The 24,768-nt window shown below is 24.9% G+C and overlaps 1 protein-coding gene, 1 long non-coding RNA gene and 1 other non-coding gene across 5 annotated transcripts; 2 read left to right on the top strand and 1 right to left on the bottom strand.

Moving 5' to 3' along the window:
* The first annotated feature begins 1,498 nt into the window (after positions 1 to 1,498).
* Positions 1,499 to 1,689, top strand: LOC118450665 (U2 spliceosomal RNA). The gene has a single exon (XR_004840804.1). It is a non-coding gene; the product is annotated as a U2 spliceosomal RNA (small nuclear RNA).
* A 5,629-nt stretch (positions 1,690 to 7,318) lies between these two features.
* On the bottom strand, positions 7,319 to 21,065 carry LOC146872229 (uncharacterized). 3 transcript variants are annotated; one of them, XR_014983597.1, is made up of 2 exons: positions 20,881 to 21,065; positions 7,319 to 7,442 (listed from the first exon to the last, which is right to left on the bottom strand). It is a non-coding gene; the product is annotated as an uncharacterized LOC146872229 (long non-coding RNA). The 3 variants fall into 3 exon arrangements; XR_014983598.1 differs by lacking the exon at positions 7,319 to 7,442 and adding an exon at positions 18,549 to 18,721; XR_014983596.1 differs by lacking the exon at positions 7,319 to 7,442 and adding an exon at positions 20,060 to 20,453.
* Positions 21,066 to 21,443: 378 nt separating this feature from the next.
* On the top strand, positions 21,444 to 23,525 carry LOC146872228 (uncharacterized). Its single transcript, XM_085664174.1, has 9 exons — positions 21,444 to 21,605; positions 21,725 to 21,844; positions 21,923 to 22,040; positions 22,134 to 22,392; positions 22,517 to 22,633; positions 22,763 to 22,853; positions 22,984 to 23,129; positions 23,205 to 23,337; positions 23,411 to 23,525. The coding sequence occupies exons 1-9, from the start codon at positions 21,447 to 21,449 to the stop codon at positions 23,459 to 23,461; spliced, it is 1,194 nt and encodes a 397-aa protein (XP_085520300.1). The 5' UTR covers positions 21,444 to 21,446; the 3' UTR covers positions 23,462 to 23,525.
* Positions 23,526 to 24,768: the final 1,243 nt, after the last annotated feature.

Raw genomic sequence — 24,768 nt, 5'->3', positions numbered from 1 at the left:
ATTTACGACAATACCTATAATTTTATAAATATTTATCTATAATAAATATTTATTAATATATCTCGAAATATTAATTAATCATTTATATATACGAGAAAATTGGTCAATTAATTAAAAATATCTACGACAATACCTATAATTTTATAAATATTTATCTATAATAAATATTTATTAATATATCTCGAAATATTAATTAATCATATATATATATCCGAGAAAATTGGTCAATTAATTAAAAATATTTACGACAATACCTATAATTTTATAAATATTTCGATAGGATGATTAATTTTTGATTAATTTTTATCCAAGATAATAATAAATATATATTACAAACGTATATCCGATAATATTATTATATTTTTTCAATCCTTCACTCATATTTACCATAGAAAAAAATAATGAAAAATAATTGAAATAACTGAAAAAGAAATTTCTACGTGTTTACTTTATTACGACATCGCAAATATTAGAAATCAAAATTATTTAAATAAATATATTATTTACTTATATAAAGATAATTAACGACGGTCCTAAAATATAAAGAATATTAAAAATATTCAATTTTGAAAAATTATTCTGGATGTTAAGGATTGTATCCTTTATTACAAAATCCTGTAGATAAATGCTTTGTATATATAGATGATAATATTATAAAAAATTTATTGACAGTTCAATCAAGTATATTCTGAGAATTATTATGAAATAATAAAAATATTTATATATATATATATGTATATATATATATTTACAATAAAATTTCCAAAGATCTCAATCATAAGTATTTTTAAATCTTCATTTTTCATATCTTTTATACTTCAACAGGAAACTAATCTCACAAATTTCATAACAATTTGATGTTTGTTTTATTTCACAGATTTTTTTATTGAATCGTAAAATTTCAAATTCTTAAAATTTTTCTAAAGAAAAATTTATACCATTAATGTAAATAGAAAAAAATTAATAAACAATAAAATTTCAATTTTAATTGTAACATATGCTATTGAACGTAATTATTGCAAAAAGATACGAATATATGAGTGAAGGTAAAACAAATTTATATTTATCTCTCTTTAATCTATTATATTTCTTAAATAAAAAAATCTCTCGTTTGAAATGAAATTTTGTAAAATTAAGAAATAAAAATATGAAGAAAATTACGTTTATATATATTAAGTTCTCTTTTATTTTTCGTCTGTGAAATTTAGATTTTGTTTGTAAAACATAACGTAGAAGTATCATGGCAGTTTCAAATTATCGAATAAATAAAATTATTTTTCATATGTTCATTTTAACGTTCTATTTAAAAAATACAATTAATTACTATCCTTTATCTACTACAGATATATTCAAAACGTGATCTTATTGGCGATCAGTGTTACGAGCGTTCTTTCAAAATACAATTAATTGACGAAGTTACCGCAAGGTGTCGCATTCTTCTCGTAATCATTTTCCAACATTAAGATGCTTATTATAACGATTTTGAACAATTTTCTTTATCGCTTCTCGGCCTATGGCTAAGATCAAAGTGTAGTATCTGTTCTTATCAGCTTAATATCTGATACGCTGCTCATAGAGCAGCCAGAATATTAGCTAGATTTTTGGAACTTGGCGGAAGGCCGGGGCTTGCTCCGCCTCTGCCGGGGGTTGAGCCGGTATTGCAGTACCACCGGATTCAGCCCGTTTTGACGAAAATAAAAAATAATTTTTGTTTAATATTTTTTTTTTATTAGGGTTGTTATTTTACTTTCGATACTATAACACTTTTTTTATGGTTTATTGATTGAAAGAAACGTTGTAATTTTTAACCTGATTTTGAGCAAAAAATTCACCATTTTAAAGATAGAAATTTTTTATTTCTATTTTTTTTTTTTTCCCTAGAGTTTTTTTTTTTAAGCTAATTTGTGTTCATTAACACGTTGACTGCCCATGGGGTGTGGTCACTGATGCCGGCACTCGACTTGGATGTACAGGCCGTGAGGGGCCACCGGCGACGCGACGAATAGTGAAAATACATAATTAGTGTAAACATCGATCCAATAAATTTTTTAAATAATACCATTGATTCCGTATGTGTATGGAGAAGATGTGTGACAGTACGCCAGTGGCAGAACTGGTTTACAAAATTTCGATCCGGCAATTTTGATGTCGAAGATGCACCACGTTGTGGAAAGCTAGTTGAAGCTGATAAAAAGACACGATAAAAGCATTAGTTGATGCAAACCGGCGAATAACAACGCGTAAGATCGGTGAGAGGTTGAATTTATCAAATTTAATTGTTTATGACCACTTGAAAGGCCTGATTTTAACCTTGAAACTCGAATATGGGTTCCCCATGTTCTCACGGAAAGAAATTTGTGTCGTCGCGTTGACGTCTGCGATTCTTTTCTCAAACGTCACGAAAATGATCCATTTTTGAAGCGCATCATTACTGGGGACGAAAAATGAGTTGTATATAACAATGTCAAACGCAAGAGATCATGGAGCAAAAAAGATGAACCGATTCAAAGCATTTCCAAAGCCAATATCCATCAAAAAAGGTGATACTGTCTGTTTAGTGGGATTTTAAAGGAATCGTTTTTTTTTGAGATTTTACCGGATTACACAACAATTAATTCGGAAGTCTACTGTCATCAGCTGGACAAACTGAATGATGCACTTCAACAGAAAAGGCCAGAATTAATCAACAGAAAAGGTATAGTGTTCCTCCAAGATAATGCGAGACCTCATACAAGTTTGATCATTCGCCAAAAGCTTTTACAGCTTGAGTGGGATACAATGCCACACCCACCATATTCTCCAGATCTGGCACTTTCGGATTATTATTTGTTCCGGTCACTGTAAAATTTTTTAGACGGTAAAACCTTCACTTCAAATAAGAAGATCAAAAACCACCTCGATCAGGTTTTTGCCAGCAAAGACCACAAATTTTATGAATGTAGAATCATACTACTACTAGAAAGATGGCAGAAGGTATTGGACCAGAATGGCCAATATATAATTTAATAAAATATTCGTTCATTATACGAAAATTGTCTCTTATTTTCACAAGAAAAAAACGAAATTACTTTCCGAACAACCCATTAAATATCTTTTGTAAATGTATCACTTCCGTAAAGATAATCAACGATTATAATAAACACCCAGAAGAATACACTGGACAGAAAAATTTTTCCATAAAACAATATTATTAAGTTGACGAAACTTGGAGGTCGAAAATAACGAAAGATATATAATATTATTATTAGTAATTAATACTTGTATGTACAAATTGGAAAAAGTACGAACTTGTAAAATTGAATACAAACTTGATGGCTTTATCATAGAATTTTATGACATTAATGATCCACTCGTACTCCTGAAATATTGGAAATTTCCTAATAGAGACACGATAGAAATTATGTTGGTTACTTTTACATCGTTTCTCTATCATCCAACTATGAAAAATAAAAAAAAAAAAATAAAAATATTATATAAATTAGACAAGAAGAAAAGAAAAAGAGAACTTTTAATTGGAAATATTTATTTCGTCTTACCAATTAATTACTTACGCGACGATATCGAATAGTGCGCAGGCATGCTGTACAATTGATACGAACATAGAACTGTTGGCAATTCCTACCGTGCATATGATAGTTAATAATGTGCATTCGAAAAAAAAATGCCAAATAATAATGCATTCGATCATTCGAAAAATAATCATTACGAATCGGCATAACTAATTCAGTTTCATTCATGACACCAAAAACATACGTAAGAATACATACAACGGATGGTAACATCAAAAAATTAATATACAGATAAAAAGCAACTGAAAGAATAAAAGCACTTAATTATATTATTCGAATAATAGTATATCTTTTTTCTTTTTTTTTTTTTTTTTTTTACTTACGATTATTATTATACATAGTCTGCTACGACTCTCGTATCTTTTTAAGATCATTAATTGTTCGTCAGTTTATTCCAATCGCATTTAATGTTATATAAAATTTTCTTCATCTGAAAGTTTCATTGATTTTTGTCAAACATGCGTGTTTGTCATTTTTAATTTGATTGAATTGATTTAGTCAAATTAGTACGAACAATTGCAGCATTCAAAAATAAGTTGTAATAACAGAATGCGTAAGATAAACAAAGTAAGACAATTTTCATTAATTTGATGATCGGATCTACCTTCAGTTCTGACGTGAAAAGTAAATAAATCTAAAGCCCAATCAGTTTTTATTGATATTTAATAATTGGACATTCATTGATACATAAATCTAGCTAAATCATATTCGAGCTAATTTTTTTAATCATAAATCATTATAAACAAGAATCGGATTATGACATATCTGCGAAAATAATCCTACGGTTATAATAAAGTTTAAAAGACAAACGTAAAGCAGATACTTTAATGACGTTTCATAATACCAAATGCCGATTAATTAAAAAAATCGAAAATTGTAAGCATAGTACTCATTTTCGAAATATCACCCGACGTTCTTCGAAGTCATACTAATATCACTTATGATTCACTAATTTCGACTGACTTCAATAACATACTCATTTTTTCAATCAAGTATTCCTAAGTACTCCTTTTAAATAAATACATTTTTATAATGATAAACGTAAAGATACAATTGTAAAAATTCTATCGAAATGGCAGAAAGTTTTTTTTTTTTTTCCCATAACAATAATTCATGTCAAAATCTATAGAGTATTATTTTTTTATTAGAGTATCACTTACGTTTAATTTGTACGTATATGATTGAACAGATGTTTATTTTTAGCTATTATATTATTATTTGTCATTTACTTCTTACATTGTCGATTATTTTCTTCCTTCCACGAAGGACATGTGCATTGCGTGCGCAGACACTTCCTCATTTCATTCTCTCGCAATATTATTTTGCTTCTCGAAGTTGACGCATTTGTTCGGAAAGAAATGCGAGTACTCGACGCGTTAGTATTATTTTATTATTGTTTATTAAATTTATCAGTGTATAAAAAATCATTACTCATAAGGAGGGACACTTCTTGTCTACTTAATATTATATAATATTGCAATACATATGATGATCGGCAAGAGTAAAAAAATTTGAAAAGGATCGAATTCATTTTTGAAAAACAATTATTTCGGTAATTATCCTAATTATTTTTATTATTAAAATATTGTTTACTGGCAGTTTTACGCAAAAATTATCTCATGTCATTGGCTATTATTTCGTAATTAAATGTAAAAATGAAACAATTAACAATTAAACAATTAAAAATTCTATTACATTTCATTTTTGTCATTTTCGTCATCTAATATCAGTTTCATAAAAGTCTTAGTCTTTCGATAAATTATCACTTTTCAATTCATTACAATTTATTTCAATAATCGTTCGGACAATCGGACAAATAGTTCGAGTATAATTCATTGAAAAATTCTTCACTGTCAAGTTCCGTCATGGTTGAAATTTTTGTAATAGTAAAATTATGATAAAAATCTGAAAACTAACAAAAGTATTTTTTATTTTTTTCTTCTTTTCCTTTTTTTTTCTTTTTATAATAAAGCGAAAGCGTTTAAACACGATAAACAAAGCTTTTGCAATATTTTATACTGTTCCTTTTCACAAATTGAAATAACAAAAGTATACACGATTCGTTAATGTCAATGTTATATTATATCAATTCTTTGCGAAAATCTTTAAGCATTGAGAGAAAAAGTTTTATATTTTTTTACGAGTTCATTATCAGCCCAGTTTTTTTTTCTTTTCTTTTTTCGTAAGAGTACTATTATCATTACCAAGTATATCGTTGTCAAATACAAAATAATAGAGAGGTATTTTTCGGTGCTTTCGACTTTTTTTTAGTTTTGTTTGTTTAGAGTAGTTTTGTTTTTAGTTTTGATATATATATATATATATATATATTGATATATATATATATATATATATATATATATATATATATATATGGTAAGATGTTTATATAATATAAAATATTACATAATTTAATTGATTTATTTACGTATTTGTTATATATCAGGATTCAGAAATACTGTTACCATCAAATAAATGCGGTATATAAAAGTAATTTTTTTCTAATATCTTTCATTAACAGAGCGAATACTGATCGTACAAATTTTATGGAGTTGACTAACAAAAGAGATATTATTTTTCAAAATTATATTTATTATTGGAATATCGTAAAACGCTCTAAGCTATTGTTCTACGAATTGAATGTAAATATGACAAAAGAATTATTTTTTTTGTACAACAGAGTAGATCGTTTAAGTAGAAACTGTATATAAGTTTTATTTTCCTTTTAAATTGTGTTTGAAATTATTTTTATCTTATCGCGAGAAACAAAGTGAGGATATATCGTAACAATTGGTGAACTATTATATTATGGATTAATATCGATAGTTACACTCTGTAGTGTCTTATTATTAACTCTTAGCGTTCCGCGCGTTTCTCGAGTACTGCCTACCAGCAACTCCGGCACATTTTTGGAGCGGAGCGCCTGAGATAAAGGAAGTCTTATTTTGAGCGGGAAAGATTACACGTTCTTGTGAATGCATTTGATTTTATTTATTTTATAAACGTGCATTTTCCTATTGTAAATAAAAGATAAATTTAAAATTTTGTAATTCATCATGGTGTAATATCTTTGGAAACAATCTCCGATGTGCATTCTGGGTTTACTTGGGCAAGTGTCACAGTAATCACTTACTTGACGTCTGCCATCCATTTGTTTCCTTTTAGAGCACACAACGCAGTCCCTCTTTCCACCTTTCCTCATTATGTGAATTATTTTCCGTTTAGTCTGATTTCAGAAATTTATGTAGAAACTCTTGTTCTATCGTGACGAAAATCTCCTATGAGTTGAACGATTAAAATTTTTCTATACAGTAACTGCGTCAATGCTTTCACATTTTTATTGTGCTGTACAGTTTTATAGAGAATGTATGAATTAATTATTGATATCTCCATTCCCCAGGAAAACAATTTCCGTCACCACTTAAGCGATTTCCTCAAAAAGCAATAACTAGAGGCATATTGATCAGTCCGATCAACTCCACCCATCGACTTTGTGTACCCGACAACTACACTTGGCTTTTGAATTACTTCGTTTGTACCACCTTGTATAAATCTTCTAATAGTTATCATTTCAGCATTATGCCAGTTGTCACGATACTATCCTCTTATTCCTCCGAGCTAAGATCATTGTATTTCCTTGTTTGTATGCGACAGTCCTTTTTTCATACAATTTTGGTTTCTTCAGAGTTGTTGGAATACCTTTTCTGTTTGTTTTTATGGTATAAGTCAAGTGGCATTTCATTTTTCTTAATTCTTCAGCTAACGTAGCATCTTAAGCGTAATCACATGCCAAAAACATTTGGCTCTGCAGCGGGGAACCTTCGTAGTCACGGAATAAATGATAAATGTCTCCGTAGCGGAGCCAACGAAGCGCTAAGGGTTATTAGAGGAAGGGAATTTCTATTTTAACATCAGGGAATTTTACCATAATAATAAATGTTTATCTTTCTATCGAGAGTTGTACATAGAAATTGATTTCTGCTTTACCGACGATCGATAAAAAAATGTTTTTTTTTATCGGTTGTAGATAAGTTAATATATTACACATTATTTCCTTGATTCATAAAGTACATATACGTAGTTATATACGTAGTTATAAACGTAGGTAAATATTAGGTAGACCGGAAAGTAATATCGCTTTCTGAAATTAAATTCAAACGAATAAATTTTTAACAAGTTTTTATTTTTAATCACAATCAAATATCGATATGCGCAGAAACGACATTACTTTCCGGTCCACCTAATATATGTGTCACGAAATATATATATATAGATAATGCGGCGCGAAAATAAAAAAGAAGTAGAATGGTAGAATAAGTAAGATGAACTTAAACAAAGAAATATAAATTTGCATTTAAAATATCGATCTAGATCGAATTTCGAACGATATGGCTCTGTGAATGAAATTTGTCCAACAATTTGTTTATTCATTCCAATTTTCAGATATTTTTAGTTGTATGATTGGATCTTATTAATAAAACTCATAAAAATATCCTCTGTTTGTTATCAGTGAAGAAATTAGATCAATTGTAATATGGAAATTAAATTTTTTTTTATTTTATAAATATTTTTCGATTTACGTGATAGATAAGATTTGTGCGAGAGAAGGAAATAATTTTTCTTCTAGTTATTTTCAAAATCCTTTGTTTTTTTTTTTTACTTGAGTCATCTGAATATTGATATGGAGTTTTAAACGGGAAGCAATTTTTTTTTCTTTTTTTTTTTTTTTTTACAAAAATCTAAAATTATTTTTTAGTTTTATCTTGACATTTTAATTTTTCACGTATTTACTTCTACTAATATCTTTCTAATTTTCACGTATTTATTTCTATTAATACCTTTTTTTTTTTGGATATCGATTAAATCGATTAAATTAACAAAATACTAAAAATATTAAAAAAAAATGAGTCATCACCATCGGATTTACACTATACTTAATATTTTCAATCTATCAAGGAAAAATCATTGCATTTGTATATCCCAAAATATACGAAATATATTATTATCAGTATCTTATTTCGTTAAATTCACAATGAATTGTAAACAATCATAGCGTATGAAAATGATATCCGCATTAACTAAAATGAAAGATTTCTATTAATATAAATTTTCTTTCTGTCATTGTCTATATCAATAAAATATATTTTACCGCGACAAAATGAAGATTGGATAATACAATCACTCCCTTCATAGAAAGATTGCATGGCATTAGGCTCTTCATTATTATAAAGGGTAACATTTTTTGCGTTTTCAACGAAAACGAGTAAAATGGAATTTGACATCTGTAAATATTAATTTATCATTTAACATTCGTGTGAATTAGTCATCGCAATAAAATAAATTTAAAACAATACCAACAATTTCATAAATATTTCATTGTGATAATCTATTAATTTTTGTCCAAGGTAACAGTAAACATATATTACAAACATAGATCCAATAATATAATTAAACTTTTGTAATACTTCGGTCGTATTTATTGTAAATGAAAGCAACTGAAAGAACTGGAAAGAAAATTTTTGTCTCTTTAATTTGCTACGATAAAGCAAATATTAGATTTCAAATTTTATGTAAATAAATTACTTACGTAAAGATAATTTATGATAATAAAAAGCAACGACGAGAATACTTCGAACGGATATATTATCTTATGATATAACTTCATTAAATCGACAAAGCTTAAGATATATGTAATAATAAAAAATATATATATAATTATATTACTATTAACTATTAGCATCTTTGATGTATTAATTATAACGAGAAAATGATTGTAAAATTTCATACGAACTCGATTGCATTATCATAAAACTCTATGATATCAATGAGCCATTCATACTCCTGTGCGAAATTACTACGATTGTTGGGATGACTGAAATTACTTTTAAATCCATTTTCTATTTTTGAACTGTGAAAAATAAACAGTACTATGAATTATGAAAAAAAAAGAACTTTAAATTGAAAATATTAATTTCATGATAAATTCTATTAATTAATTACTTACGCGACGATATTGAATAGTGCACAGGCATGTTGTACAATTAATACAAACATAGAATAGTGGGCGATTCCTATAGTAGCTATGATGAGTATGAATGCGCATTCAAATAAAAATATGAAATAGTAATTCATTTGATCTTTCAAAAAATTATTGAGGCAAATTGGCAAGATTAATACAGTTTTGTTTTCAACATTAAAATTATACAGAACGATACAAATAATGGATGGTAACGTCAAAAAAATAATATACAAATAAAATGCAACTGAAAGATTAAAAGAATATTATTATGTTATTCAAGTGACATTATAAAATTTTAATAATTTAATAATGAATTTTTCTTTTTTTTTTTTTTTTACTTGTGATTATTATTGTACATAGTCTGGTTCGAATAGCATTTGTTTTTAAAATTATTAATTCCGGTTTGTTCGCCAATTTATTCCAATCGGATTTGATATGATAAAGAATTTTCTTCATCTGAAAGTTTAACGACATAAAGAATTTCTGTAACATACCTTTTTATCGCTTCTATTTCAAAATGAAATATTTGAGGAAAGTACGAACAGTTGTAGCATTCAACAATATGTTATAATAACATGCTGCGAAGCATAAAGAAGGTAAGGTCGTTTCCATCAATTTGATGATCGGAATGACCTTCAGTTCTGACGTGAAGAGTAAATAAATCTAAAGTCCAACAAGTTGTATCTTCATATTTAATAATCATTCTTTTGAATGGATATCATTTTCAGGTTTGTTCTAATCATAAATTAATATAATCACGTATTAAGATGTCATACCTGTGAAAATGATCCTACAGCTATTACAAGATTAAGAACACAAATATATATCAATTGTTTTGCCGACATATCATAATGCCAAATACCAATTAGTTTAAGAAATCTAAAATTGTAAGTATAGTACTTGTTATCGAAATATTCATTTTTTAGCAAACTCATACTGATAAGCTCTTACGAGTCATTGATTTCAACTGACTTTAATTTTATCTTTTTTCCTGCATCAAGTATTCGAATTCGAACGTCTAATCAATTCTTAAAATAACAAATGTAAAAGTACGTGTAAAAAAAATTGTATCGGTGTGGTCTTTTTCCATATGAATAATTTATACAAAATCTATACCCTCTGATACGTATCTCTCCCTTTTAGATTTATTCTATATAACTGAATGAGTGTTTCTTTCTAGTCATTAAGTAATTATTTGTCATTTTCTTTTTACTTTGTTTCGTTCACCCTTTCACGTAGGACATGCGCATTTTTCTACGGTTTCCCTTCCACATAGATCATGCGCGTTGCGTACAAAGTCCCTTCTTCTTTTTTATTCTCTCTCAGTATGATTTTGCTTCTCAAAGGTGACGTATTCAGTTCGAAAGAAATTCAAATGCTCTACGCTTTATTATTATTTCATATTGTTGATTGAATTATGAGTATACAAAAAATGATTACTCACCAGACGGACAATTGTTGTCTCTTTATCACGAAACGACATTGATGATATTATCATACACACGATGATCATCACGAGTATTGCAACGTAAAAAAGGATCATCCACTTTTTTGGTGATATATTATTTTGTACTAGCTAAACATTGTTTGTTTGTATTATTCTTTACTTATAATAGATAATTTTTTTGCGTTAATATAATATATCATTTATTTTTCACTTGTTTTGTGGTAGTTACGTTCTTTTTTTTCACCTTAAGATTATTATTGTGTCTGAGAAAATTTTTCTTGTCTTTGTTATCTTGAAAAACACAAGGTGTCGTTTGTTGATCGTAGAATATTCTCTAGCACGTAGTTTATTATTAGTTTATTTTTCTGAATTATATTGTCGAATTGTAATTCAACATGCTAAACTATTATTTTATTAATTGAAAGCAAACATGACAAAGATATTAATTTTCGTAATAATAATTGCATGATTTAAGAAAAAATAAACTATATATAAAATTGTTTATATTTCAATTATTTTTGAAATTTGAATTTATTATGCCTAAATGTATTACTATTTATCGTTGAATATCTATCGATTCATGTGTAGCAATCAGTATCTGTAAGATAATTGTGCACTGTTTTATCATTAATGGGAGTTGGAGTTTTCTACATTACCGGTAGTATTCTATTTTATCATTAATAATTAATAATATAAGTTTTTTCTATTTTACCGACAGTTGATAAAAAATTATTCGTTACCAGTTGATATTAATAAGTTAGTATATTTTACATTATTTTTTAAAAACAATAAGTAATCTAAACTAAGTAAAAACATAGTAATTAAATATATATGTATTTATTTTATATACATATATTACAAAATAGTTATTTTTTTTTTAAGTAAAATTAATTTGAATTATATATAATATTTATGTGAAAATGATGTGATTTTTTGAAAATTGTTTTCTTTTTTCAAAATGAACTATTTTTTTTTTTTATATTGTTATGCATTTATTATTATTTTGTTGTTATAGACATAATTCATAATATTTTCGTTTAGTAATGTAAAATCAATAGCATATATATTATTATTTACGTAGATACTTATTTATTTCTTTATGATTTTATGGAACGTAAATTTGATATAATTTGTTACGTATAAATAAATGAGTATTTCTTTCTTAATTTGAATATTAATTTTGAAATAAATTGATCAATACTGATTATATTAAATTATGTTCTTCATTTAAATATAAGAATTAAAGTTATTTTATTATTTATTTGTTAAACCGATATATTTATAGATCGTATGGTATAAGATATGTTGAAAGTTTTTTGCCTACCTTTTTCTTTTCTTTTTTTATACTTTTAAATTAATTAATTATTTATAACAATTTCTTTTTTAATCGAATATATTTATCATCGATGCGATAAAATTTGATTTTTAATGTCTCAATTTTGATGAAATTGTCTATATAAATATTTTGCAATAAATTATTAATGAAAAATGTTCGACAACGAAATTTTGTTTGATATTTTTACGAGTTTTAATTCCGAAGATATTTGTCTTAAAAAAAAATGCATTTAAGAAATGAAGTTAATTTATTTCTTAATTTTTTCTCGTTTAAAAAATTAAAATACTATTAGCACTATATTATTTTCTATGAATGAATACATTGAAATACATTGATCTAGATATTTACATGAACAGCTGATCGTAGTATACACTTTACTACTACTTGTAATCACGTGACCATTCCCGCCATGTGCTTCGATCCATATAAATAAAGATTTTCAAGAGAACGTATCTTCCGAAAGAAAAGTTGTAGAGATTTGAAATAAAATTCATTTGAAAGTGAATATCATCATCATTTTATCTATCAGATTAGATATTATCGATACGATAGAATCGATTTAGATTTATTAATTATTAGATTTATTATTTAATTCTCGTATCTTCATAAATGAAAAATAAAGTTTTAAAATGCGTTCTCTTGAAAATTAATTTTTCAATATAGTAAAATAAACGAACGAAAATGTCTATAATATAACGGATGATCTTTTTATAAGTTCAAATGCAACGTTATCATTTTTTTCTCATAGTTATATTATTTTATCTCTCTTTTTATTATTCACTTCGTATACAATATGATATAATATAATTCTTTCTTTTTTTTATATATTCACAATACATTTTTATAATAAATATAATATTTTTTGGTACATTATAATTTTAATAAAATTTTATATTAGTAGGATCAATCGCAATTATCTCGATCTTGACATACTTTGATCAATGTCACACTGTCCCATGTATCGATCGAAAGATCCAAGTCGTTAATATATTGTTCATTATAATGTCATTGACATGATATGTTTTCACAAATTTGATATAATTTTCATATTAAAAAATTTCATATTTAATAATATTCATTATTATAATATTAAATTAATAAAATTAAATTATATTACCATTAATAATAATTTAATAATTTTTATTAATTAATAATTAAATATATATGCTTAGCTCGTTAATATATAAAAAAAAAAAGGAAGAAATCAATACTTTGAAATTATAAATGTTTTTTTATTTTTTTTTTTTTTTTTTTTTAATTTTAATTATAACAAGATATTGTAATTATTATCTCTTCTAATTTTGTTCTATCAAAAATATATACTAACACTATCGATAGTATACTAACAACGTGGATTATTATTTTACAACATTTTAAATGTATAAATAATAAGAATAACAGTACGATTTTACTTTACAGAGTACCTCAAAATTGATCGTGATTATAGTGATCGTTTGGATATAAAAATTTAAAAAAAAAAAAAAAAAAGAAAAGAAAAAGGAACAAACATATGAAATTAGAAAATCCATGAAGGATAAAATAAATTTTCGATTATAATTTGTTTTTTTTTTTTTTTTTTTTTTTTTTAAGGAATTTTAGTTTCATTTCATTTAACGTACGTAAATCATTACGTCGGAGTTAACATAATTGTCATTTTAATTATCGAAAAAATGTGATAAATATTCGTGCGAGAGAGAAGAAAAAAAGTAACAATTAATATAAACGATTAAGATAGGAGAGAAGATATCTAAGTTCGCGTTTATATTTACGTTTATATATCGTTTCGAGAAAATAGAAAAATGATAGAAGCGCCATTAGAAACTAAATAGATAATAAAATTATTTTTATCTCTTTTACACGTATACTTTCATTTTATCTCGATAATTAAATCGACAATTTTATTAAATCAACGTAAGGATCCACGTTGTAGATTATAATCGAAAAATTTGTATTATCTTTCATAAATTTTCTAATTTCATGATGTCTTTGATACTTCTTTCTTTTTTTTTTTTTTTTTTCTTTTATCTTTATCCTTATATTCGAACAATCACAAAATCACGATCAATTTTAATTATGTAAAGTCTTTTAATTATATGTTATTCTGCTAGCTGTTACGCCTGTTTATTATACATCCGTAATGCTGTAAAGTAGAAAATTTTGTGATTAAAAAGTCGATGATCTTTATGAGATTAATTGGGAGGAACAAAAATAAAAATAAAAATAAAAATAAAAATAAATAAATAACGAAAATAATCTGACCGTATCTAAGTGTATATATGTGTGTGTGTGTATATGTGTGCGCGCTCGTGTGTGTGTGTGTGTGTGTGTGTGTAAATTAAGAAACGTGATCTATTTATAGATTTTTCTATTTTATAGATTATTCTATAATTAGAGATCTTTATATACTCATAGAGATCATTAACTTCTGTGTGTGTATGTATGTGTGTATGTGTTTAAAAAATGCAAGAATTACCTTGAACAAATTCATTAAGAAATAACGTTAATATAAAAGAAAAAAAGAAAAAAAATTGTCTTCCATCTGATTCGTCTTTTGAAATTACTTATTACAAATTATGTAAAAAATATTTTTCGTTATTATTACAAATAAATGTAAAAAAAAAAATTTTTAAATAGTCATGTTTAAATGACGCATCCTATATATATGTAATATATATATATATATATATATATATATATATATATAATATATTAATATATTTAAATGTATGTGTGTGTGTGTGTGAATCAAAAACGTGATCTATTTATAGATTTTTCTATTTTATAGATTATTCTGTAATTAGAGATCTTTATATAATCATAGAGATCTTTAACTTCTGTATGTGTATGTATGTGTGTATGTGTTTAAAAAATGCAAGGGTGACCTTGAACAAATTCTTATTATAATTTATATATATATATATTATATATATATATTGAAATATAATGAATTATATATATATAATTATGATAAATTATATAGATATTGAAATAATATATATATATATATAATATATTAATATATATATATATAATATATTAATATATATATATATATAATATATTAATATATATATATATAATATATTAATATATATATATATATATATATATATATATATACACATATAAAGAGTAATATCGGGTGAGCTGCGATATTATTTCAGATATTTAATATCAACACCATTGAAAGCAAAGAGAACATAATAAATATACTTAAGAAGATAGGAAGAAAAACATTCGAAATAATCTGAGATCTAGTTATTAATTAGATCAATTTCATCTTCGGTGTTCTTGCAAGATGCATAACAGATATTAAAAAAAAAAATAAATAAATAAATAAAAAAATAAATAAAAAAATAAATAAATAAATAAATAAATAAATAAATAAATAAATAAATAAATAAATAAATAAATAAATAAATAAATAAATAAATAAATAAATAAATAAATAAAAAAGAAAAGAAACAAATCATTCGTTTAGGTAAGTAGAGCATTTGCTTCTTATTGTTTTCTCTCACTTTTCTATTCTTTTTTTCTTTTTTTTCGATTTACTGATTCGCAATTAGAATATTTTTTTCTTTTTTTTTATCCCAACAAAACGTAAGCACGATCGTTCAAATTCTTTTTATTACTTTTTACGTTTGTATTTGTTCGTTTTTTCTTTTTTTCACACGAATAAATTTCAATCGGGTCGTATGGGATCTTTTTTCTATTTTTTTTTTCTTTTTTTTTTTTTTTTTTTTTTTTTTTATTTAAATTTTATGACGAAAAATACGTCTCCCTTTCTTTTTGTTTTATTTTCTTTTTCTTTTTCTCTAGATCATACAATGCCATCTTTCCTTCATTATTTATCGTTATCCAATTAAATCAAAAATGACGAGAGATTATTTCAATAATAATTATACTCTACAAAAGTCGAACATTTGATTGATCGATCGTGATTTGATTAATCGATTGAAAATTTTTAATGACAAATTCGAAAAAAAGTACAGTGATCAATGAGAAGAAGAGGAAGGAAAAGATGATGAAAAAAAAAAAAAAAGAAAAACATAAGCCTATGTAATTTATGTAACTGATGGTACGAATTTTTTTAGACCAAGGTCATCGCTCGATTAGATTTACTTTGTTTTATTATTTTTTTACTTTTTCAATTTTTTCTTATTTTTTTTTTTTTTTGTGTTACACCTAATCTCATTTCAAATGTCTCCATCCATAATTGGGATTTATAATGATAGATGCAATTAATATAACAAAATAGCATCTACGAGTAAAATGCAATAAAATAAATAAAAGGATCACGATAATTATTATAATTATTATCGTCATTATCTTTCGCATAATTTCGTACACTTGATATCAATTGTAATCCTAGAGATAATCGTTGATAAGAGAATATATAAAAAGAGAGAGAAAGTGAGAGGATACTTATTATTCATAAAGTTAATTTATATCCAATACATACAAATATCGAAAGACAATTTAGTTTTAATATGACAGTGAAATTTGTTGATTTCCACTTTGTAAAATTTTTAATTTTAAAACATTTGGTAACAGTACGAATTATATTAAATTTTATATATCGAACAATTATATATATTTTCTTAACAATTATTTATTTACCCATTATAATCGACGAACTATTTTAATTATCGTTTTATTTTTTAATTTTATAATAATTAATAAATATAATATTTAATAATAATAATTTTTTAATCGTATTTGATTATCGTTTTATTTTTTTATTTTTTCATATTCTATTTTATTTATTTATTTATTTTTTCTTTTTCTTTTTCATTGTACTTTGCAGTGAGGATAAATAAAAAAAAAAAAAAAAAAAAAAAATTCGATGAAACATTCGCTGTACTCGTTTATATTGATATTTTAAATATTTTCTTTCATTGTTGTAATAAAATATATATTTTATTTTAAGAATAATAAAAACACATTTTCCTTTACAATTTAATTATCGTAATAATTAGCTCTAAATGTTGATTCATATGGAGTATACAAACAATCATTAGAATTACACAGTAATATCTAATAGTAATAAATTCTAATTTTTGTTAATTCAGTCAAATTATAGTATTAATTAACAATTTAGATTGATTCTTTTTTTCTTTTTGGCGTAACTTCGTTAAAAACTCTCAAACATTTTTTAATAAGTTTTAAATCACAAAAAAAAATTTGTTTATGCACATTTGAATTTTCGTAAAATAGAGTTAATATATATTTATATATATATATATTTTATAATATAAAAATATATATATATATTTTTTTTTTTCATACGTAACTATAATTATGATATAATTTTGTCTTTCTTCTTTTTTTTTTCATTTTTTTTTTTTTCTAATAAATATACAAATTTTCTTCATCGTCAGATATAATATTCTCATTTTTTATTTTTTCTCTTTCTTGCTGTCACGTATAATGCAAGATGTTGCACGAACGAAATTTATGTTTGTAATGAACTATAAAATCATGCAGAAACGTTTGGCCTTTTTTCCCGTTTATCATTCGATGCATCAAATCAAACGTAACGATTCGAAACACTTAATATAAAAATTCATAATCGAGATCTCGTTGGTTTCATGATTTTTGAGACTTGGACATAAAAAGAAAAAGAAAAGAAAAGAAAAAAAAAAGATACAACAAAAAAGATTCATACATATGCATGTAAAATGATATGAAATTTATGATTACTTAGTCAGCAAAATTCAATTTTTCATTCGTAAAATTTCATTCGTTAGTAGATAAATATACTTGATGCGTAAGAAATTTTGTAAATTTTATCATATAATTTGAGAGAACATTGAACAAAATTTTGTTTCACTTTTTCTCCTCCCAATACATTTGTCTTGGAAAATAAAATAAGTTGTGATTCGTGAAAAATTAGAGAATTAATTAAAATTTGATAATTTTTAAACATATCGAGAAAATATTGACAAAATTGAAATAAAAAATAGATAAATTGAAGAATAATCTTAAGAAAAAAAAAAAAAAAAAAAAAAAAAAAGAAAGGCTTAAAAATAAAAAGAATAATAACAATAAATTAATTTGTAAATAAATTGAGAATAATTAATATAATTAAGATAAATAATTAAGAATAATAAGCTTAAGAAAATAAACTTAATTATAATATTATTTAATCAATATAATATTGACATTTTAATAATTTTCTATTTCTACAGAAAGTTTGGATACTAACTTGGAGTTTTGTCCTGAGATTGACATTTTGCTGTAGAGGTTACGTGTAAACAAACTAGAAATTGGAAAATATATTTTTATAGAAATAAAACGTCAACTCGTAGTGTGGTATTATCCGTTTCTCAATTTATATTATTCCTTTCCTGAAAAAAAAAAAAAAAAAAAAAATGTTAAACAATATCAAGATAAATCTGTTTAATACAAGTATCATAAATTGATTATTGATATTTTGATAATATTTTTCATAATATTGACATCAATATCAAATAATAAATATCGTAATATAAAAGCTACGATATCGGAATTATAGCGAAGAATATAAAGATTTAAAAGAATGTAAAAATTGTTTGTAAATATGAAAATGGAATAAAGATGAATATACGAAGGAAAAAAATATTTAATTTATTCTGCATTCATTCAAATCAGTGATATATCATTTATATAATTATCGTGATATAGTGTAATTTTTTTTTTTTTATTTCATCACCGATTTATTAAAAAATTCATAAGACAGACATTGGCAAAAAGAAATTAATTTTTATAAATATAAGATACGCAGTAATTTTATTGGATTGATCATGTCGAAATTAAATTTCATCTAATTTGATGATTCATTATATCAAAATATTTATCGGAATCATACAAATATTCTAATGTTACCATCATATTGATATTTCAAGCATTCGATCTTATTTTTTTTTTGAGATAAAAATAAACTATATGATATTTTGTTGTTATTTTTTAATACCGATTAGATATTTGAATACAATTAAAAAAGTACTACTTGTATTTTAATAAACATTATTTCTCACATAGAAAAATCCAGGAGAGATATATTATAAAAAAACCTGAAAAATAACAATATTTATTACTATAATTCTATTGGAGGCATGAATGGTTAAAAAAACGAAGTTAGATACTCAATCAACGTATCAAATTTTCGAGCCAGATAATCATGAAAAAATAAATAACTAATAAACATACAATTCCAAATACATTAGCAGCTTTCTATATTACCAGATTAAAGTTCTGTTACATTTATAGTGTATATTTATAATATATAAAAAATATATAAAACAAAATAGATAGCAGTATATACAGAGAATTTCTGTCGAAAGAGAAAAAAAATATTCGAAAGATTGCATAGTTTCTATTTAAATTGCATACTTAAAGATAATCGTAATTAAAAATAACTAATTTGCAATACACTTAATATAAATGTACATATTGTATTTATTAAACCATTTTCTTATATCAAGAAAATAACGCATTACCTCACGAAAATCAATAAGACAAAAACAAAAAATTATCTATAGATACAACGTAGGTAAATTATCTTCTTCAGGCTAATATAGTTCCCGATGAAAAAGTAGAAAACTATTTCATCGAAAAAATCTCTTGATGGTAAAGTAGAAAACTATTCCATCAAAAAATCTTCTAATGGAAATGTAAACGAATATTATTGTTAAAATAATGGCCAATACAAATGTTAATAGGTGCCAATATATCGATAGATATGTTTGTATAATCTCACGATATATTTAAGCATAAGAAATAACACATTTTAGTTGAATAATTATTAATCACAACACAATTGACATAATATATTCAACACGTATCTTCTTTTTCTAATTCGTATGTTTCACATTTCAAAGAATATCTTTCTTGTCACCATTGCGTTCATATAAAAAAAAATTCTATAAAAATTTATAAATTACAATAATATAATTTAAAGAGATCACGTTTTCTTAAATAAGTAACATAAAAATCATGCGATAAATATTCGTTGGGTTGACTGACATTTATTTCTACGGATGAACACGTGGAACAAACACGTGCGTGGCAATCATCAGACGTTGATTCGCTTACCAGTTGCTACGGAAAAATATTGATTAATTGGAGCAGGCTAAGTTTATTTGATTGGTGCACCAAAGGAATAGAGAGCGAAACGTCAAAGGAAGAATTCTACAAGACGACACGAAATGTACACAAAGAACATTATTTTAACCAGCTACGAAGTTTATTACACCGTATTCACCAGATCGTAAATATATCATTTTTTTATTATTAATAAATATATAAATACATATATGAATCAATAGATAAACGTGTAAATATTTATAGAAAAGCTAAAATAGAAATTTTTTGACAATGGTAATATTCGGAATAAAAACAATGGTTTATTTACTCTCAATGCATGAAGATTTTAAAATAGAGCAGAGATAAGAGAACATTGATAATGACTAACAATGTCTACACATTGATAAGAATAGTGAAGAAACAATAAGAAATAATTACTTACTTCTTTCGTTATGCTACTTGTTCCGATTATAATGACGAAGTTAATATTAGCAATATTGCTAATTAATTTAAGAAGTCTATAATTGCACATTCACGTAGAATCATTTATTATTTACTCAATTAACAATAAGTAAATTATAATAAAATTAGAGTAACACATCAAGCACTCAGATGTCTTTCCTTCGAGAAGTAAAACCGTACTGCGTGAGAATGAAAAGGGGAAGTGCCTGAGCACGCAATGCGCATGTCTATTGTGGAAGAGAAAAAATAATCGACCATGTAAGGTGTAAATGACAAATAATAACTTAATAGCTAGATAGAAACATCTGTTTAGTTATACACGTATAATTGAACTAAAATGGGAGAAACGTATAACAGGCTATAGATATAATATGAATTTTTTTTATGAAAGGGAAACTTTTTATCAATCGATACAATTTAGAGAAAAGTACTTTTACTATTTTATCATATAAAAAATGTATTTAAAAAGGTACTTAGAATTCTTGATGTAAAAAACGATATGGGGTTGAAGTCAGTTGAAGTTAATAAGTCATAGGAGTTACTAGAATGTTTGTGCAAGACGAGCTGTATTTCGAAAACGAGTACTATACTTACAATATTCGATTCTTAAAATTAGTCGGCATTTCGCCTTATGAAACATTGTCGTGTCATATGATTCACGTTTGTTTATTTAATTTTATAATAGCAATAGCATCATTCTTGAATGTAAATCTCATTCTGATACATAATTTTACTATCATGTGATTAGAACGAATTAACTTCAAAATGTGTTCAATTCATAAAACTAATTATTAAAATATAAATAACATCTGCTTATGCTTCAGCTTTTTCTGCTTTTCACATCAGAGATGAAAGTAGATCCTATTATGAAAATATTGGAAACGACTTTGCCTTCTCTAAGCTTCACATTCTGTTATTATAATTTATTGTCGAAAGTTACAATCGTTTGTATTTTTTAAATATTTCATTTAAATCATAAATTGTTAAACAAACAAGAATGGAATATATATTAACACTTTCAGATAAGGAAACTTCTGCTTCGTATAAAAACCGATTGGAATAGTATGACGTCCAAGCCTGAATTAATGATATTAAAAAAATATGCTAATCGTAGCAAACAGTGTACAATAATAATCGCAAGTAAAAAAACACGAAAATAATAATAAACTACATTACTGAAGTGACTGTATAAGATTATTAGAATTAAATTAAGATAACGTTTTATTATTTCAGTTTCCTTTTATTTGTATATTGTAATTTTAATGTTTCCATCCATGATACGTCTTATTTCGTATATCCTTGGTGAACTGAATGTAACTGAATTAGTATTACCAGTTTCTATTGACTACTTTTTGGAAGATCAAGGGCATTTCTATTTCGGTCTACTTAACGAATATGCAATGCTAATTGTCTTAAGTACGATAGGAATAACACACTATTCTATATTTGTATCACTTGTTCAACATGCCTGCGCTCTGTTCAATATCGTTGCGTAAGTAATCATTTCAGACGATATATTATGAAATTTCTATTGATAAAGAATAGAAAATATTTTTCCATCATAAAGAATTTTCTTCCTTTTTATTATAATCTACATTGTTTTTTTTTTCAAATAGATGGAAGATAGAGGAAGAATATAAAAAGAATTCGCATAATTTCTATCATGCAGACAATTATGACAAACAATATAAGTCGATCATCGACATCATAGGATACTATGATAACGCCATTTAGTTAGTATCTAATTCTACAAAACAGTACTTAATGCTATTTATCCCTTCAGATACTAATTTTGAATAATATTATTATATATCTTTTTTCTTTATTTCTTGTTTCGTTTTTATTTCTTTTCGTTCTTCAAGTTTCGTTGGTTTAATGAAGCTGTTTCATGAGAGAATTTATATGACCGACATATTTTTCATGGTATTATTCGTTATCGTGAATTATATTTATGTAAGTAACGTTATTTTTCTTAAGTTAACGTTATTTCGTTTTAAAAAAAATGAAAAGACAGAAGAAATTATTTTGATTTTAATATATCTATTATTGTGACAGAGATTGTACGCGGCAATTTTCTTTCTAGTTATTTCAGATACTTTCTTTTACGGTTAATATGAGCGAGGTATTACAAAAGGCTAATTATATCTTTGGATCTATGTTCGTAATATACCTTTATCATTACCTTGGACAAAAATTAATAGATCATCACACCGAAATATATATAAAATTGTTAGTATTGTTCAAAGCATATTTTAATTAGATCATTAATTCAATCGGATATTACTGATAAATTAATCTTTACAGATGCCAAATTCCCTTTTATTTATTATCATTGAAAACACAAAAAATGTTGCTATTCTTGATAATGAAGAGCATGATGCCATGTAATCTTTCTGTTAAAAGAGTGATCGTATTATCCCATGATCTTTTTGCTACGGTAAAATATATACTACTGATATGAAATATAATAATGAACAAATCTTTTTGTTAATCATTATCTTTTATTCTAGTTAATGAGAGCATCATTTTCATACGCAATGATATTTTATAATTCGAGTTAAATTTTTACCGAGTAAAAGATCGGTAAATACATACTAACTGAGTTTGCTTCGTACATAAGTGATGACCTTTTCCTTTGTAATTGGAACGTATTATAGATAATAATAGAAACTAAAAAGGATTTCTCTTAATAAGAAGTATCTATTGTCTTATTTGATATTATGAATAAATAATAAATGTTGCTATGATTATTCCTATTTGTTGTACATTTTAGTCTTTCATTCATTTTTTACTATATAGAGAATGACAAGTCATTTCATGAAGAATGTTTAATTCACATTGCAATTCAATTAGTCTAATGTATTGGGCCTAGAAAAATATACATTATCTAAGCAAGCTTAAGTTTAAAAAACTCAGGCATTTTGGTATATTGAAAATACTCAACGAACCCTCGATTAATTTATTCTCATGATAAAAAACATCCTTCATTTTTTTGGTCGTTTCTAAAGATGAATCCATCCTGGCAATTACCCAACATTTAATCGAACAAAAATAATTTAATCACAACTCCATTTCCACTAATTGAAAGAATCATTTGACAATCGTAAAATTTTTGAAGACGCCAGAATTTTTCGAAAATGTCGACAAACTATTTCTCGGAATTGTATCCCGCAGATTATTCTATTTCGACGTCTCTTGTCATGATGTCTATTATTTCTAATTCTTCTAATCCGCTAGCAAATATAAACGACTAAGATTTTTATTTTCGTCTGATTTTTTGTTCGTTGTTTTCTTTTTATTTCCCTCTTTCTTCACTTTCGCACGAGGTGTTCTTTCTGTTCTATATATCTTTTCAACCTTTATTAAAATTATATTAATTGTAATTAAACCGTTATAGGAATTAAACTAATTATTGGATAAATCTCTTTAACTCAATGCCCAAATTGAAAGTCCATTTTTAATGCGATGAACCGCGAGTGTGATTTAAAATAATTAAACCCTAACGCGTATATTATATTTAATTTTATTATATATTATATATATTACAGTGTATTTTATTTTTTTTATTTGTTTTTTAATCTATTATTATCTTTGTTTAATATTTGTTATTAATTCTCTTAATTATTGTTTTTTTTAATTTTTAAGCATTTTTATTCTTATTTATTACTTTTTACAGTAAGTTTTATATTCCTTCGGTTTTCTTGTTCGATCGCAATATTTTAAATAAATATCCATATTGTTTATGATAAATAATATCACCCTTGAATATTTAGAGTAATTGGAAACGGATTAAAATATATTTTGAATTAATTTTATTTATTTTTTTTTTGCGCAGAGCACAGTCGTTATAAAGAATTTGAATTTCATT

The sequence above is a fragment of the Vespa mandarinia genome, chromosome 25 (genome assembly GCF_050613455.1).
Source record: "Vespa mandarinia isolate Hongniang chromosome 25, ASM5061345v1, whole genome shotgun sequence".
Classification (NCBI taxonomy): domain Eukaryota; kingdom Metazoa; phylum Arthropoda; class Insecta; order Hymenoptera; family Vespidae; genus Vespa; species Vespa mandarinia.
The sequence above is the reverse complement of the archived record's forward strand: the minus strand, read 5'-3'. Positions and strand labels throughout refer to the sequence as shown.

What these genes read in the sequence shown, in the direction of transcription:
- LOC146872228 (XM_085664174.1), top strand. Translation starts at nt 21,447, where the DNA reads ATGTTTGTGCAAGACGAGCTGTATTTCGAAAACGAGTACTATACTTAC. An exon ending in GTGTACAATAATAATCGCAA is followed by an intron (nt 22,041 to 22,133) that starts GTAAAAAAACAC and finishes TTATTATTTCAG; the next exon opens with TTTCCTTTTATTTGTATATT. An exon ending in ACCGAAATATATATAAAATT is followed by an intron (nt 23,130 to 23,204) that starts GTTAGTATTGTT and finishes TAATCTTTACAG; the next exon opens with ATGCCAAATTCCCTTTTATT.